The 18,171-nt window shown below is 42.3% G+C and overlaps 1 protein-coding gene and 1 non-coding gene across 4 annotated transcripts in view; one reads left to right on the top strand and one right to left on the bottom strand.

Moving 5' to 3' along the window:
* Nucleotides 1-18,171, bottom strand: part of gpc5a (glypican 5a) — a 1,078,596-nt gene that overhangs the window by 1,046,842 nt on the left and 13,583 nt on the right. For all 3 annotated transcript variants that reach the window (XM_080198140.1, XM_080198142.1, XM_080198143.1), the window contains exon 2: nucleotides 372-533. In XM_080198140.1, coding sequence (XP_080054266.1) covers nucleotides 372-533 — 162 coding nt within the window. The remainder of the gene's footprint in view (nucleotides 1-371; nucleotides 534-18,171) is intronic.
* Nucleotides 7,334-7,525, top strand: LOC145349596 (U2 spliceosomal RNA). The gene has a single exon (XR_013888109.1). It is a non-coding gene; the product is annotated as a U2 spliceosomal RNA (small nuclear RNA).

The raw sequence follows: 18,171 nt of genomic DNA, 5'->3' as shown, positions 1-18,171 counted from the left end.
CACCACCATGCTAGAATTAAACTGGACCATCTCATGGTAAACTAAATTTCAACATTCCTTATCACAGCAGAATGTCTGTATAGAATAGCCAAGTGAAGGTTAATACACAATTTATAGTCTTTTCCTTGTTCACAAATCTATGAACACAAATTTATTCCTTGTTTATTGAGCTTGGATTTCTGAAGCCTGAGTTTCCTGGAGGAAATCTGTTTCTGGTTGTTTCTCAACATTTCTATATACTTCCAGCAATCAGCAGAACAAACATTGAGAATTATTCTTCAGGATTAGCTCTCTCTACCTGAATACAATGTTGAATTACTTGACATTTTTTAAAAAGCAAATAAAAAACTTGTGTTCAGACCACAGGTTACCTTGAAAAGCAGCCGCATTGCGTGATATTAAGAATTTCAGTGTTGAGCTGGATGTCTGAAGCAAATTTTGAACATCTTGACGAGCTGCAGCTTGGTATCGCTCCTCCATTTTTCTTGTGCAGCATGTTGGATCCTTTGATACACAAACCTGTAGATCAGAACCTAAAAGGGAGTGAGAAGAATTAATGCACTTTTCCTCTACATTTGATTCAGTCACTGAATTCAGATTATCTGATAATTGGTTTTGGAAAGAGAGTCCTATATTCCCATGTTCTTTACATTGAAAATTCAAATTATTTGACAAAATCAAGTTTTCATAAGTGGTACATACTCTATGGATGTACAATCAGATACTAATAAAGGTCAAAGGAACTTTCATTTATTTGGCATCTTTCACATCCTCAATACATAACATTTCCAAGCCACTTGATTGTTTTCAACTGCGAGAGACATGTGCAGTAGCCAATTGATGGAAAGTTCCCACATGCAGCATTGAGAGGGGCAACCAAATATCAAGCCTCCTATGTTAGGAGGCTTGATATTTGGGGCACGGACACCTACCTGAACATAATTTCGTGCAAACGACAGCATATCAGAGAATGCAGCATTCTCCCAGTACCTTAACTAAAGTTTCAACTTTCTTTTATGTTCAAGTCCTGATGTGAGTCCTTGAACACATAACCTGATTGTAAAAATGAAATATTACTCCACTTTGAGAAAGCAACAGCAGAATAATAAAATTTACATTACATTTCTCAATTTCCCTGTTCTCCAAATATTTCCTTATTCTTGGTTTACATCAGCTATATGTTTATAATTTTTTATCAATGACATCCCATTATAATTAGCTACAGAGCCTTGAAAGCTCATTAAGTTATGAAAGCCATAATATTACTGCACGAGAAATCCAGTGACCTGGACAAACAATCCAGAGATGACAGTTTGAATCTCGCTCTGAATTTGAATAATGGTGAACATGAAGCCACTGAATTGTCATAAAAACCTAAATGTTCTTTAGCCAATTAAACCTGGCATTCCTGCACAGACTGATGTACATGTGATTCTACATTCACAACATCATGCTTGATTCCCAACTGCCCATGAACAGCTCAGTAAATCAACCATTTTAATCAAATGTTATTATCCCACAAGAAAACCAATAACTTAAAAGAACCAAACTTCCTATATGACCCCAAATAAAGAAACCAATAGACAGTATTTCACTTCTTATAACTTTTACTTCAATAAACGCCAACATAAATTAAACATGAAATAACAACAAATTGTATTCAGTAGAAACTATCACCAAAATCTTGCCGCCATTCACGCCGGCGGAATCTTGCAGTGAGGCCAACGGCGCATTCCTACCACGAGTTTCCCAGTGGCAAGGGGTGCATTCCATTTTGACAGTGGCGGACATAATATCCTGCCACCTGCAAGTGGCATGCCCTCTCCCGCCGCTGTTAACACAATGCAGAGAGAGAGGAAAGTCCCACCCTATAAATTATACTTTAAATAGCTGACACAACAAAGATATGAATTATCGATTTATGGGCAACCCCCTTTGCCCATTTGGCACCATGTGTAGCCAAAAAGTTCATCACCTTCTTCAGGTGGAGTTCAATTCATTTTCTTTGCATAGGATTTGGTAATCAAGTAACCTCCAATAGCAACTTTACTCCATTCAAGTACCACATTTTATTCTCTCCGCCCAGCTATCTCCAGGAGACCGATGGGGATGTCTGGCAACCAGACAAAAAAAGTTGCAAGCCTGAAAAAAGAAGGCTGCACCTCACTTCTGCCCTGACACCCTCAAGGCCTTGACCTGAGAACCATACCAGTTTCACCTCACCTGGAAGGCTTTAGCAGAGAAGATTGGTGTGGCTGATCACCATATTCCAAAAGCCATCTATACAGGACGAGGATAAACGATTTGATCTGCTTCACCACGGTTAATCATCCTTCAGGTCTCTCCAATATCAAACTTTCTTCAGGGCATCATGTATTCAAAGGGTTACTTCCTTCAGGGATCTCACTTAATCACTGGCAGGGACACATATCACTACCGTTTGTTTCATGGAAACTTTCACATCATCACAATCTCATCTAATATGCTGCTCAAACTCCATTCTCAGTCCTCACCATACACAGGAAGCGTGCAAGCTCCCCAACCCCTGTTCCATCCCTGCTCATCACATTCCATTCTTTTGTCTTTGTACAGGACAATCTATCCCATAACGGGGAAACATCTGAGCTGGGATCAGCCGTCACCCAGTTTGAGGACGCTGCCAATGAGCTTACTGGGGAGCGGGGGGATTACTCCTGTGGAGAAGGAGAGATCTGCTTGTCCCAGCAATCTTTTATGGATCTATGAGTTCAACACCATCCTAAAATTCACAGTGAATAGCATGCAATTTTGTGATCTGCCTGATCATGATGTAAAACTTTTAGGCAACAGCAGATCGAGGCAGATGGAGAGGACCAGCCCCCAGGCCACCTCAATGAGGAAGCTGAGGAAGAAACTGAAGAAAAACCGTCACTGCGTTCACCTGCACCCTCCACCAGCACAGTGGCACATACCTCACTGGGTCATAACTCTGGATTTGGTTTGGGCTTACCCAATGGGGAACATCACACTGACAGTCAGAGGCTGAGACATGTCAGGTTTCCAGCACTCGGAGGGCTGCTCAAGACTAACCATCAACAGTCTGAGTCAGCTGATAAGCCTTTGCAAGCAGCCGCAGTGCTGCAACAACAAGTGGCAGAACATCAGGCAGAAATATGGAGTCACGCAACAGACTGGAGCAAACAATGAAGGAATCCAACTATTTTACCTGATGTCATGACTCTGACATGTCAGCGCATCAAGATCACCACAGGAAGGTTGGTGACCACCATGGAGATCTTGGTCCAGCAGGTTTTGCAGTCAGTCTTGGGCACCATGGCACTGGTGGCCAGCATCAGTGTTTGGCGAGAAGGGGAGGAGGCACCTTGACCTTCCTCCAGCTGCCTCTTCTCAAGGAGTCGGGGATGAAGATCAGGAGGTCCAGGAAAAGGGTGATCAGGCTCAGTTACCATGGGACAATACCACTGAGGAAGAATGGTATGGAAGGATTGCTTGTGCCTTATAATTACCACCAGATTCCAGGACGAGTAAAGTGAAGGCAACTGGAAATGGCCCCTGTATATCCCTGGAATGATTGGAAGCAAAGAAATTCAATGCACTGTTGACCTTCAAGGCCACTGGCAGGAGATTACCTCCCACTCCACGGGGCATTAGGTCTCCGAAACAATGTGGAAAATGTGATTCACCAGAGCTCAGAACAAGTGCATATGCGTGCAAAATTGTCTCTCACTCATATGCAAATAGGAGAATCTTCTTTAATAGATTCTTGGTTTTGTGAGTAACAACCATGCTCTGGGTCTATCCTCCTGATTCTCTTGTTATTGTGGTTCCTCTGCACCTGGGGTCTCAAGTGTGGCCTCCTCCTCAGAGTGGCCTGAGCCTCTTCTCCTCTTGCACTGTATTAGAACTCTTAAAAAGACAGCACTAAGCCTTGGATCCATACTCTTTTGCCTTCTCCCTGAACTGGTACATTGAATAGATTAATGAATAACTGGTGAAATACTGAAGCTCACTATTTTGAGCCAAACGTAACTGCAATAGTCTATTATAGTTCTTGCCTACTAGGCAAGAGGTTGATACAGGCCTTGTCTCGAAGGTGCTAACAGACACCTTGAAGTGACCAAATGCCATCCCTGAGACTTTAAATCTGAACCCTACAGAGGTTGGAGAATGTTTGAATAATTTGCACCACCTAATCTAGCTCAGTGTTCCAATCTCAGATCTAGCATACTAATTAACAATAAGTTGCTCATGATTAATGGCTGGATCCCCTTAACTATTTTGAATGCCATTCTGAAAATCAAATTAAACTTTTTGATTGATGTGATACTATATATGCAGGACCTGTACTTGCTTAACAGTTGTCTGCATTCCCATGTTTCACGTTCCTCTATGTTAATGTTGAAATGCAACTACTGTGATGTTAAGCCCGTGACTCCTACTCTTCCCTGTAATGGCACAGCAAAAGACATATGTTCCAATCGCTAGCTTCTCAAGGAGATGTTCCTTTCTCTCATCTTTGACTCCACTTGAAACTTGTAGCACCAAAACTTTAAAGGGCGCCCCCAGGAAGGACCACTTAATCCAGCTGTACCTCCTCAAACCCCTCCCATGCAAGTTCACTCCTATTTTCAAGTTATAACTACGCCATTAGTTTGAAAGTGCAAGATGGTGGCTCTTCACTATTACTTCAAAACCAGCTTTGATGCTCTATCTCTGCATCCAAGCCACAGAAACTGGTCTGGGACCTCACAATATAAAAGTAGAGCTTGCTCCTGTTATTCTCCTGCTTTTCTCCAGCCTCCCCAGTAATACTTCTTAATTTATTCATTAATGAGATATGGGCATCAGTGGCTAGGCCAGATTTATTGCTTAACCCTAACTGCCCTTCAACCGAGTGCTTTGCTAAGCCACTTCAGATAGCACTTAAGAGTCAACCATGACTGTGGATCTGGAATCATATGTAGGCCAGACCAGAAAAGGATAATAAATTTCCTTCCCTGAAGGACATTAATGAACCAAAAAGGTTTTTAAAACATTTGACAATGGTTTCATGGTCAACATTATACTTTAATTCCAGTTTTCACAAGATTCAAACTTCAGCATCTGCCATAATGCTGGGACTGTCGGCCACTAGAAAGTAACATTATGCCACTGCCTCTGTTGTTGTGGTCAACATTCCAATTGTACCCCCTGAACCCATCACTGTTGACTTGTCCATGCCCAATGTAGACCTCTACCCTCCCCATCTAGAGCCTATGCGCACAGTTACAAACAACAGGGAGACCCTCCTCAAGAAAGCCTAGCATCTATCACCTTTATTATGTTTTCAACAAATACAGCTTACAGATGCCTTCCATAAACATTATCATCCCATCCACAGGCCAGTACAGAGCCAGACAAGTCAACAGACATGGACTGTGGAAACACCCTGAACACCAAGTTGTGCATTATCCCAACTGAACACCACAGCCTTTGCCCCTCCTTGGAGCAGGAGTACATCATGCACACTATGCATGGCCCCATAGCATGACCCACTGCATCTCAGGGCTGTCTCCTCTCTCACTCTTAACTGTGAGGTCAATATATCCCTAGAACAGTTTGTACAAGGAGTCTCTCTACACTTTCACTCCAACCAACTGGCCCCAAACCAAGGACTCATCACCCTCATGACTGTACATAACATTGTCTCCTTTCACCCAACCTCCCACCTTCATAAGTCTCAATGCAACCTTTCCCTCTTGTGCCACATTAACATATTCCCCCTATTTCCTATTCCAGAGTCTAGGTGCATCTATTCTGTTCATATTTGTAGTACTTCATTCACCTGTTTGTCAGCATCTCAGTTTCTCTTGTCAGGCTCCATCTTCCTACCCCTTTGCCTGTTATTTCTCCTCCCTCCCAATCCCTTTTGTTGCCTTCCTGTCCCTTTGTTCCTATGTGTTCCCCCTCCCCCTTTCAATGCCTCCTGCCCCTTTGCATTCCCCTCCCCCTTTCACTGATTTCCTACCCCTTTGTTCCTGTGTGTTTCCCGTCCCCCAAGAACCCAACAACGGCTTTCAATGCCTTCCCACTCCTTCGCCATCCCCCCCCCAATTCCCTGTGTATCCGTTATCACTCCCCAGCACCCGGTAAAAATGCTGGTCTCTGTCCGAATGTCCAGCCATGTTTGAATACCGCTGCACAAAGCTGTCCTTCTGGATTACAAAGGCACCCACCACGGGTAGACCAATCCTATGCCACTAGCAGTGTGGAATTCCACTAACATTGCAACAAAACCAATGCTAGGTGTAGAAGGTAGGCTATGTATGTAGCACTCATCTCAAAGTCGTAAATAAAGTGAGGTCTGACCACTGCACACCATTTTTTTTCCAAATAAGCTTCAGACCAGCTTAACTTCCATGAGTGTGATACAAGATTGGAAGGCGGCACGTCTTCAGGCAGGATTTTCCAGGTGCACTTGCCCCGAAACCGGAAAATCCTGTCTGAGGTCAATGAATCTTTCCATGGGTCCGCCCCTTGCCCACTACGATTCCTGTGGTGGGGAAATGGAAAATTCATCCCACAAAGTCTGCTGAAGCCACAAAGCTGCATCCTTTGAAGGGGACGCAAAGATGCTAAAAATGTGCATAGACAGTTTTTAGTGAATAGGCAACTCAGTGGCAGATAGAATACAACAAAACTTTTAAGTTTGGGAGTAAGAATCTTTTTAAAAAGGCATGAAACTTCTAAATACGTGGGCCAGTTTCTTACCCTCCCAATGTTGAGCATACCCATTAAGTAGTCTGACAACACCAGGTTTAAGTGCAACCGATTTATTTGATAGTTTACTATCAAATTTACTATCTGTTAAAAAAAAAGCAACTTCATCTTGCCTGCGTAAGACTGATAAAAATCCAAGCCTTGGAAGTTATATTTTCAACTATGAATAAACAACATTCACTAGATCCCAATGTCAAATACTGATTTGTCATTGGAGTGATTCTGAAATAGCCAACACCCTTTTTTGCATCTGTTTAACCCTGGTTTACTACTCTAATCAATGACATGTCTTCTGAAGGCAATGTTTCCGATTACTCCCCAGTTCTTGATTTTTTACAAAAATATTGACCATATTTTCATTTTTCTCTCATATTACAGGTTTGCCTTTAACACATGATTTTAAAATGGTTTGAATTTGTATTCATTTAAAATTTATCCTACTTCCTTTCCTCTTTCTATTGAACAGATGTTATTCTGTTGCTAGATCATTCCCTTATTTAGACATTTATGAGTTAGTGCTGTTCAATGTTACACACAACTGTGAATGCAATTTAAAACTAATCAACTAAAGAGGTTCACTTCTCGGCCTTTTGGCTAAGATCAAGTGTAGTATCGACATGCTGTGCTTAGTTGAAGTCATTAGGTTACATTTTAGCTTCATTTGAAACAATTTTTAAAGGTGGCATCTCGGCCTTTTGGCTAAGATGCAAATAAGATCAAGCCTTGGAGGAGGAGTTCTGCCTACTCCAACCAGCTTGGATCATTTAGATCAAGCCCAGGACAGGAGATGAGACCCCTGTCTTGTCAGCTTGGATCGGGAATGTCTCAACTTGTTGAGACTCTGAATTGGACTTGATTTGATTGAATTGGAATAAAAACAAAAAAAAAGGTTTGTTGGAGGTTAAATAATGTTGGAAAATAAACATCACTGTTTAAAACAAAATCAAGGGCATAAATTATTTTAGAGTCATAGAGGCTTACAGTATGGAAACAGGCACTTTGGCCCAACTTGTCCATGCTGCCCTTTTTTCTAAAAAAAACCTAAGCTAATCCCAATTGCCCGTAATTGGCCCATATCACTCTATACCCATCGTACTCATGCAACTATCTAAATGCTTTTTAAAAGACAAAATTGTACCTGCCTCTACTCCCACCTCTGGCAGCTTGTTCCAGGCACTCACCACCCTCTATGTGAAAAAGTTGCTCCTCTGGACACTTTTGTATCTCTCCCCTCTCACCTTAAACCTATGCCCTCTAGTTTTAGACTCCCCTACCCTTGGGAAAAGATATTGTGCCCCTCATTATTTTATAGACCTCTATAAGATCACCCCTCAGCCACCTACCCTCCAGAGAAAAAAGTCCCAGTCAACCTCTCCTATAATTCAATCCATCAAGTCCTGGTCGCATCCTAGTAACTCTTCTCCACACTCTTTCCAGTTTAATCATATACTTTCTATAATAGGGTGACCAGAATTGCACACAGTATTCCAAGTGTGGCCTCACCAATGTTTTGTACAACTTCAACAAAACATCCCAACTCCTGTATTCAATGTTTTGACCAGTGAAACCAAGCATGCCGAATGCCATCTTCACCACTCTGTCCACCTGTGACTCCACTTTCAAGGAGCTATGAACATGTACTCCTAGATCTCTTTGTTCTATATCTCTCCCCAAAGCCCTACCATTAACTGAATGAGTCCTGCCCTGGTTCAATTTATCAAAATGCATCACCTCGCATTTGTCTAAATTAAACTCCAATCATCAGCCCATTAGCCCAATTGATCAAGATCCCATTGCAATTGGAGATAACCTTCTTCACTGTCCACTATGCCACCAATCTTGGTGTCATCTGCAAACTTACTAACTATGCCTCCTATATTCTCATCCAAATCATTAATATAAATGAGAAATGACAGTGGTTCCAGCACTGATCCCTGAGGCACACTGCTGGTCACAGGCCTCCAGTTTGAAAAACAATTCTCTGCAACCACCCTCCGGCTTCTGTCAAGAATCCAATCCTGTGTCCATTTAGATGTCTCACCGTGGATCCCGTGAGATTTAACCTTATGCAACAACCTGACAATGCAGTACCTTGTCAAAGGCCTTGCTCAAGTCCATGTAGACAACATCAACTGCACTGGTCTCATCTACCTTCTCGGTTACCCCTTCAAGAAACTCAATCAAATTTAAATAAAAAGCTGGAGCTTCGGAGTTTCTGACATCTAAAAATTCTTTCTGTTGTCCAAGTCATATTGCACTCAAGCTAGTGAAATCCTTTAAGACATTTTGAATGTTTTTGTAATGAAGAAAGATGATAAGTTCCAACATTTTAGTGGAATATTGACCAGATTCTCTGTGGAACTACAGTGGCATCTGATATCTAGCTACCACTACTAAAATAATGTGGCTGCTAAAAGAGTATACACGTCAGCGAAAAGAATACCTGTGCTGATAACTGCTTTAGTAATTTAACACTAAACAAATGAATGACACTTGAAATGTTTTCTCTAAATCTACCATTTAGCATATTCAGCTCATCACCACAATTTCCAGTAACAATTACTTGCAATTCCCAGCAAAAACTTCAGTTAGAGTCTACCAACACTTATGCACGCTGTTCCCAGTGGCTCTACAGCAAATTTCTTTCTCTGGCGAAAAAGAAAAACAGTTACATTTATATGGTCCTTCAAAGTAGAAAATATCCCAAGGGATTCAGAGGAGGGTTATCAAATAAAATGGACATTGAACTATATAATGCAGTAAAGGGCAGATGACCAAAGTTTGGTCAAAGAGATGGGTTCTAAGAATCATCATGAAGGAGGTTGAGTCATCCTGAAAGGGTGGTAAGATGGCACAGTGGTTAGGTCGGCATGGTGGTACAGTGGTTAGCACTGCTGTCTCACAGTGCCAAGGACCCGAGTTCAATTCCAGGCCCAGGTGAATGTCTGTGTGGAGTTTGCACATTCTCCCTGTGTCTATGTGACTTTCCTTTGGGTGCTCCAGTTTCCTCCTACACTTCAAGGATGTGCAGATTAGGTTGATTGGCCATATTAAAGTCTCAAGAGGATTAGCAGGGTAAATACATCATGGAGTTACAGGGATAGGACCTGGGTGGGATTTTTGTTGGTACAGACTCAATGGGCTGAGTGGCCTCCTTCTGCACTGTGCTTCTGTGCATCTGGGATTCTATGCTTCTGTGAGCTAATGATAAGTGAGGGAATTTCAGAACTTAATGCGTTGGTAGCTCAATGCATAGCTGTGAATGAGAGACTGATTAAAATCAGGCAACAAACTAGAAATGGAGGAGTACAGATATCTCAGAAAGCTGTAGATGTCCCAGGTCAAGGTGATGTGGGGGCTAGCATATTAGCATGCATAGAGGATTGATTAGCTAACAGGGTAGGGATAAATGGGTCATTTTCGGGTTGGCAAGCTATTAACAGTAGAGTCAGAGCTGTGCTGTGACCTCAACTACATACAATCCATATCAATGACTTGGGTGAAGAGACCAAATATGTTGCATAAAGATAGCAGGAAAGTAAGTTGTCAAGATGACATAAAGAGCCTACAAATGGACTTACAGATTAAGTGAATGGGTAAAAAATTTGGTAGGTGAGCACAAAGTGGGAAAATGTGAACTTGTCCACTTTGGCAGGAAGAATAGAAGAGCAGTATGTCATTTGAATGGAAAGAGACTGCAGAATTCTATGGTACAGAGGGATGTGGGTGTCCTGATATATGAAGCACAGAAGATTGACTTGCAGGTAGAGCAAGTGATTTGGAAGGCAAAATGGAATGTTAGTATTTATTGCAAAGAGAATTGAGATTAAAGGAAGGAAGCATTGCAGTTGCTATACAGGACCTTAAGACCAAATCTCAAGTTATATGTACAATTTTATCTCCTTAAATAAGAAAGGATATAATTGCATTAGAAGCAATTCAGAGAAGGTTTACTCAACTGACTCCTGGGATGAAAGGCTTATATTCTGAGGAGAGGTTAAGCAGATTGGGCCCACACCTATTCAAATTTGAAAAAAATGAAAGCTGGTCTTTTTGAAACATATTGGGCAGAATTTTTAATTCTCTGCTGACTGAGGCAAGAAAACCAGTGAACAGTTCCCCAGCTGCACAGCTGCGTTTTCTCTCCTGATACAGCACTGTGAGCACAAAAATCTGCAAGCATGCTCTTCACCATCACACTAGCGGGCGGATGTGATCCAACCGGCAACGCCAGCTCCACAGAGATTGGGACACTAATAGAAACCTGTCATGAACAAGGGAACCACCACCCCAAACAAGCACCAGGGCAAATCCCCTCAGTTTAAAGGGACTCTCCCGCCACAGGAGCGGATCACCAGTCACAGGCTCTGGAGCAACGAGCCTCCCCACTTAGTGGTGTGCAGTCCCTCCCCCAGTGGAGCTCCAGAGAGGGTCTGTCACTAGAATTGTCCTGTCACACGCTGGCACTGTCCCCTGACACTGTCAGGGTGTCTTTGCCAGGTTGCCATATGGCGCTGCCAGGGTACTGCCTGGGCACGACCTCCCAACTCATAAGAACATTAGAAATAGGAGCAGGAGTAGGCCATCTAGCCCTTCGAGCTTGCCCCGCCATTCAATAAGATCATGGCTGATCTGAAGTGGATCAGTTCCACTTTCCCGCTTTCTCCTCATAACCCTTAGTTCCCCTGTCTATCAGAAACCTATCTACCCATGACTTAAATATATTCAGCGAGGTAGCCTCCACCACTTCAACGGGCAGAGAATTCCAGAGATTCACCACCCTTTGAGTGAAGAAGTTCCTCCTCAACTTCGATCTAAACTGCCCCCCCCCCCTCTTATCTTGAGGTTGTGCCCTCTAGTCCTGGATATCCTTTCTAAGCAGGAAGAATCTCTCTACCTCCACCCTATCTATCCCCTTCATTATCTTATACGTTTCTATGAGATCCTCTATAAGATAACTCACCTCGCCGGGGGCTGTGCCCCTGGCGGGTGCCCCTGGCGGCTTCCCCCTGACTGCTTCACATTTCTCAAAAGCAATTATAAACCTCGTCAATGGACAGGAGAATTCTAGATGTGGCTGGGCAGGCAGGGAGTGGGTAGAAACACATGGTGAGAAAGTCCGCTAATTATATTAATATTTAGTAAAATGTATTTAAGCAAGTTTCCAACCATCATCGGCGAGAAGCAGGGAAAATCCAAAAATGAGATCTTGTCAGCTAGAATCTCCTTTTCTAATTCTCATGAGATTTTGCACCCACCTCACCATTTGCATTCACAGTTAACACAGGTGCAAGATTGCCCACATAAAATCTGAGGGACTTGACAGGGTGGATGATGTGAGGATGTTTCCCTCTCCTGGAAGCGTTAAAAAAGAGGAGACAGTGTCTAAAAATTAGACTGAGATAAAGAGAATTACTTTCTCTCAGAAGGCCATTAGTTTGTGGAATCCTTTTCTCCAAGGAGCAGAGGAGGCTGAGTCATTGAACACATTCAAGCTGATTTAGATAGATTTTTAATCAACAAGGGAGTCAAGGGCTCTGGTGGAATGGACAGGAAAGTGGAGTCAACGCCCCAGTCAAATCAGCCTTCAGTAGGGGATTTTGTCTCCAACGTTTGTGGTAGCAATTCCCTTCAATACTGTCAGGGGCAGGTGACTCCGCAACAGGTAGGTCATTGAGAATGTCAAAAAGTCAAGTTGGTTTTTCTCTCTTGCTGATTCTCACACCAGCTGCTTGAATCCCAATGCCTGAAGTCCAAATTGCCAGATAATTCTTCAGATCTCAGCCATCTCAGTTAATAGTGGTGCTATTGAACCACTCTAGGCAAGGACATTGCAGGCCTTTACAGCGTACAATCTGTGCCCTTACTACTCACAGTCCTGGTTTCAAATATTGCTTAACATGGAGGAGTGCAGATGCATTAGTTTCGGGAAGGCAGTTGGTGGTAATCAGCAGAAGGCTTCCTTGCCTTTTTTTTGACGTGGTGCAAGGAGATTTCATGGGCTGTTGAGGCAATGTTGAGAATTACCATGGGAACTTTCCTGCAACCGCGTACTGCCATCTCTGCTGAATCTGTCTGTGGGATAGCAGTAATGGTGGGATTTGAGCTCATTTCCATTGAATAATAGTTCAGGCATTTGGATTATTAGTCCAGTAATATTCCCACACAACTAGTTGGGAGGAAATTTCTGCTCATCCAATACTGGGCTTTGAACACAGTCTGGCAGTTCAGAGATCAAAAATAAGTACAAGTTCACATTTTAACTCTTAGTTTTAATTAATCAATTCTATAGGTATAATTTGATAGGTACTTAATCTATTCCAGCCGCTTTTCCAGTTTTTATCTCTTTTATTGCTGCTCTTATCTCACTCTCAAGCATTTTTGGAGCAATGGAACCAATGTTAACATCAGTCTCCCTCTAGCTCAATCCTTTCATGTTTTTTATGCACATATGTTTTTCAATAAGCTTCTTCCATCTTTTTATTTCAGTCAAGGTTTGCTAATAAAACACCTTCCTTCCTCTCTGTTGCTGTTGTTTAGTAGATGATTGCTACTAATCTTCTTTGCTTTTGTATACATAAGGTTAACACACCCTAATCAATCCAATTCATTATGCATATCACTCTGCGCTTTTAACCACTATTCTCATGCCTCTTTTGTTTCTCTTCTGAACTCATTAGTCACATATCTGCATTTCAGCTTGCCTTCTTCAGTACTGAAATAATTTCATTTCCTCCTTCTTTCCATCTTTTACAAGATTACAGCCATAACCTTTCTTGATCCTTTTTACTCTGAAAAACCAAATACTATTTGTCCCTCCATGCTTAACAGAGTCTTGAGTCTGTTTCTGTTGCTTATTCATGTTGATGGTATCCTTGTCTTTTTTAGCTATTGCTTTGTTCACTTCATTTACAAATTCATCATCTACTTCTTTCAGACACTTCTTCAATTTTCTTTAATCAGAACACCGTTTTCATTTTCACAAGCTTATGATCTGCATGTTGATTCCTGGCTGAACTTTCACATTGTGAACACTAATCCTGTATCTTGGTCTCACCATTAAATCATCAAATATTTTCCACCTATAATTACTAAATCATGGATTTGTTACCATGAGTCCTGTTCTGAAAAGATCTGCCAGGTTTTGGTCTCATTCATTTATCTTTCCAAGGCCATTTTGTCCCACTTCCTCACTCAAAATAATCACACAATCCTTTCCACTCTCCTATGCGATTAGTTTTTCAATTTTATTATATATTTCATCAACCTCCTCATCCGGATGTTCGTGTGTGGGCATATAAAGCTGAATGATGTCCACTGGTTGCCCCTTCAACTTCACTCAAGTCAGTCTGTCTGAATCACATTTCACTTCACTCAATCTGCAAGGGAACCAGCACCAATCTTTGCGATACATCACTGGACTTCCAGTTACAAAAGCAACCTTCGACCAACACCCTCTGTTTCCTGCTACTTAGCTAATTTTGTATCCAATTTTCCTGGATCCCATTGGCTCTTACCTTTATGAGCATGTGGGACTTTGTCAAAAGTCTTACAGAAGTCCATGTAGACTAGATTAACTGCGCTACCCTCATCTATGCACTTCGTTACCTCCTTGAAGAGTTCAATCAAATTAGTTAGACGTGGGGCACAATTTTTCCCACAAAAAAACTAAGTGCCCAATGGACGGGAAAATAGGAGTCTTTCTCACCCTCCAGTTTTTGGGCAAGCTTAGTGAAATGAATTTCCAGCACTTCATGCATCACAGAGGCTGTTGGGAAATTTACTCTGGCAAGGGAGTGGGGCAGAATTCCACCTGAGAGGCAAGCATTGGACTGCTCAGGGGACCAATGCGTATGATGTCCCAATATACAGGGAAATCGGTTCACATACGCCTTCCACCTGGACATCACAAGCCTCCCAATCGCTGGCTCAGACTCTTCCTCCATCATCACCAGTGCAGAAGGCCTGCTGACCCTAACCCCGCCCCAGCTGCCCATTGGATCAGACATTCTCAACCCCATCCCCCGATCGCCAGCCCGATCTTCCATCCCTGATCCCCCTCGATGGCCAGCACTGACCCTGTCCCCCTTACCCACTGGTATCAATGGGTGCTATTCTGATTGGCGGTTGGTGACTAGTGGAATGCCCCAGGGATCAGTGCTGGGGCCTCAGCTATTTACCATTTATATAGATGATCTGGAGGAGGGGGCTGAGTGTAGGGTGACGAAATTTGCTGATGACACGAAGATGAGTGGAAAAGCAAATTGCACGGAGGGTGTGGAAAGTCTGCAGAGGGATCTGGATAGGCTAAGCGAGTGGGTGAGGACCTGGCAGATGGAGTACAATGTTAGCAAGTGTGACATTATCCACTTTGGCAGAAGTAATAGTAGGAGGGATTACTATTTAAAGGGTGAAAAGCTGCAGCATGCTACGGTGCAGAGGGACCTGGGGGTCCTTGTGCACGAGTCACAAAAACCCAGTCTGCAGGTGCAGCAGGTGATCAAAAAGGCGAATGGAATGGCGACCTTTATAGCGAAGGGGATAGAATATAAAAGTAGGGAGGTCTTGCTGCAACTGTACAGGGTACTGGTGAGGCTGCCGCTGGAGTCCTGTGTGCAGTTTTGGTCACGCAATTGCGCAAGAATATATTGGCCTTGGAGGGAGCGCAGAGGAGGTTCACTAGGCTGATACCGGAGATGACGGGGTTGGACTATGAAGAGAGACTAAATAGACTGGGTCTGTACTCGTTGGAGTTTATAAGGATGAGGGGGTATCTTATAGAGGCGTATAAAATAATGAAAGGGATGGATAGGGCAGAGGTAGACAGATTCTTCCTGCTTAGAAAGGATAGCAGGACTAGAGGGCACAGCCTCAAGATAAGGGGGAGGGGGGCAGTTTAGATTGGAGTTAAGGAGGAACTTCTTCACTCAAAGGGTGGTGAATCTCTGGAATTCTCTGCCTGTTGAAGTGGTGGAGGCTACCTCACTAAATATATTTAAGTCACGGGTAGATAGGTTTTTGATAGACAAGGGAATTAAAGGTTATGGGGAGAAAGCGGGAAAGTGGAACTGATCCACTTCAGATCAGCCATGATCTTATTGAATGGCGGGGCAGGCTCGAAGGGCTAGATGGCCTACTCCTGCTTCTATTTCTTATGTTCTTATGTTCTTACCACTGCCCCCACCACCCGTGAAGACCAGCTTCCTGATGCTTGGATCCGAGTTCTAAGCATTGACCCCACCATCAGCTCCCATCCCCTGATGCAGAGTTCCCCCATTCCCTCCCAATCTATCTTCCCCCACCCCAGTCTGGCCTTTAATTTAGAACCTTCATTTTTGGTCTATCTTTGTTCTCTAAAAGATTTACTAGATTGACAACTAGAATGAGGGGATTGTTGTATGAAGAGAGGTTGGACAGAGTTGACTTGTTTCCATTGGAGTTTCAAAGAGTGAGGGATAAACTGATTGAAGCATGTAGGATCCTTAATGATCGTAAAAAGGTGGATATGGAAAGGATGTTCCATCTCTTGTGTAAGTCCAAAACCAGGGAGCAGTTTTTAAAATTAGGATTCATCCTTTTAGGACAGAGATGAGGAGATTTTCTTTCTCTCAGAGGGTTGCCCAACTTTGGAATTCTCAGCCTCAGAACACAAATGAATGAGGGGTAAATTAATATTTGTAAAGTAGAGGTAGATGAATTTCTGTTTGGCAATGGAATCAAAGGTTGCTGGGGTTAGTGGTAATGTGGAATTCGAAACACAAATATATCAGTCATGACCTTATTAAGTAGTGGCTGAAGGACCTGAATGGTCTACTTTTACTTCTAATTTGTATGTTTGCCTCTATGTTTATATGATAACAATAATTAGGTTTGCAAATGATGTAGCATTAGGAGCAAGCACTGCCAAAGTATTACATGGAAATTAGGTAGCCTACTAACAGTAGGCAGAAACTTTGGAGTGAAAGTGAATATTAGCAAAACCAAAGTGATTCATATCTCAAAATCACCAAGAAATATTCCTATACTCATTGAAGGAAGAGAACTAGAATAGGGGCAAGAATTTGATTCTTCAGGAAGCATAATATCTGTGGTTGGCAGATATAACAAAGAAATAAGGGCCAGGATAGCAATGGGAAAAACTATATTTGGTTAGGAGAGAAGATTGCTAATAGAAAATCTAAATAAACACCAATAAGTGACTTGAAAAAACTTTGATTTGAAGTGTTGTTTGGTATGGATTTGAGACTTGGATCTGACAAAAGGAAGAAACAACTTCCTAAATAGTTTTGAAATGCAGGTTTGGAGGAAAATGGAATGGTTTTGATGGACAGAAAATATAACAAGTCATGAAGTGCTGAGAGTGAAGGAACAAAGAAATTTGTTGAACATAATTAGGAAAAGGCAGAGAGACAGAGCAGCGCATATCCGAGAGGTAATGGAGGGAAGACTGCAAGGCAAAAAAAAGGGGAGAGAATAGCAATGTTAAATGTCTTGAAAATTGAAGAAAGTTATTGCCAAATGAAAAGAATGACACTGCATATAAAGAAATGTAAAAATCACTATGAGCTAAGGGTCTATGTTTGGTTAAAGCCCCCACTTGCATCCCCTGCCCTCACCTTACCTCCTCCAACCCTCTCCCTTTCCCATTGACCCACTTGCACTCCCCACCATGCCCTCCATGTTCCTCCTCCTCCTGAAAGTGTCTCTTTTCTCCTCCTTCATCCCTCCTAGTGACACAGTGTCACAGTGGTTAATGTTGCATGTGGGCCTGGGTGGAATGCTCTTTTGGAGAGTCGATGCAGACTCGATGAGCAGATTTGCGTCTTTCTACCCGGTAGGGATTCTTTGGATTCTATGGACCTTAAGCCTCCCTGCCAGTCCTCTATCTTATTTTTCACCCCTTCTTGACAACCTTCCCTGCTTCTCGCTCCAGGCCCTCCTCTTCCTCCATTTTATCCCCTTGCTTTCTTCTTCTTCCCTATACTTGCCCTTCTCATCCTCCCCTTCCCTTTAACAGACTCACTTTCATCTTTTCTTTCACTCAACATAAAACACAAAACTAAAAATAAGAAAGGTATCACATATATGTAACATTATTTTACAACTGATCAAGTTAATTTTGTTGCCTACCATTATTCAACGTGTTATATTGTGCAACAATATTAGCAAGATGGAAAAAAATACAATATTGTGTATTCTAGTGGGGTAAAATATAATTTACTTAATTATCCCAATCCATCACATTTACTTACATAACACATATTCAGTTTTCTATTCTTCTCAGGATCTAAGGTTATCTGTTTTTTCCTACTGTGAACAACAGAATGTGTATTCTAATGTTTTTAAATGTCTGACAAAGATTCAATGTTCATGGCCTTAGAGATTCATTAACATCCTTTTTGAAATTATGCC

Source organism: Carcharhinus amblyrhynchos, chromosome 10, assembly GCF_965287045.1.
Source record: "Carcharhinus amblyrhynchos chromosome 10, sCarAmb.v2.hapA, whole genome shotgun sequence".
Taxonomy (NCBI): Eukaryota; Metazoa; Chordata; class Chondrichthyes; order Carcharhiniformes; family Carcharhinidae; genus Carcharhinus; species Carcharhinus amblyrhynchos.
Note: the sequence above shows the minus strand (reverse complement) of the source record. Positions and strands in the feature narration are given on the sequence as shown.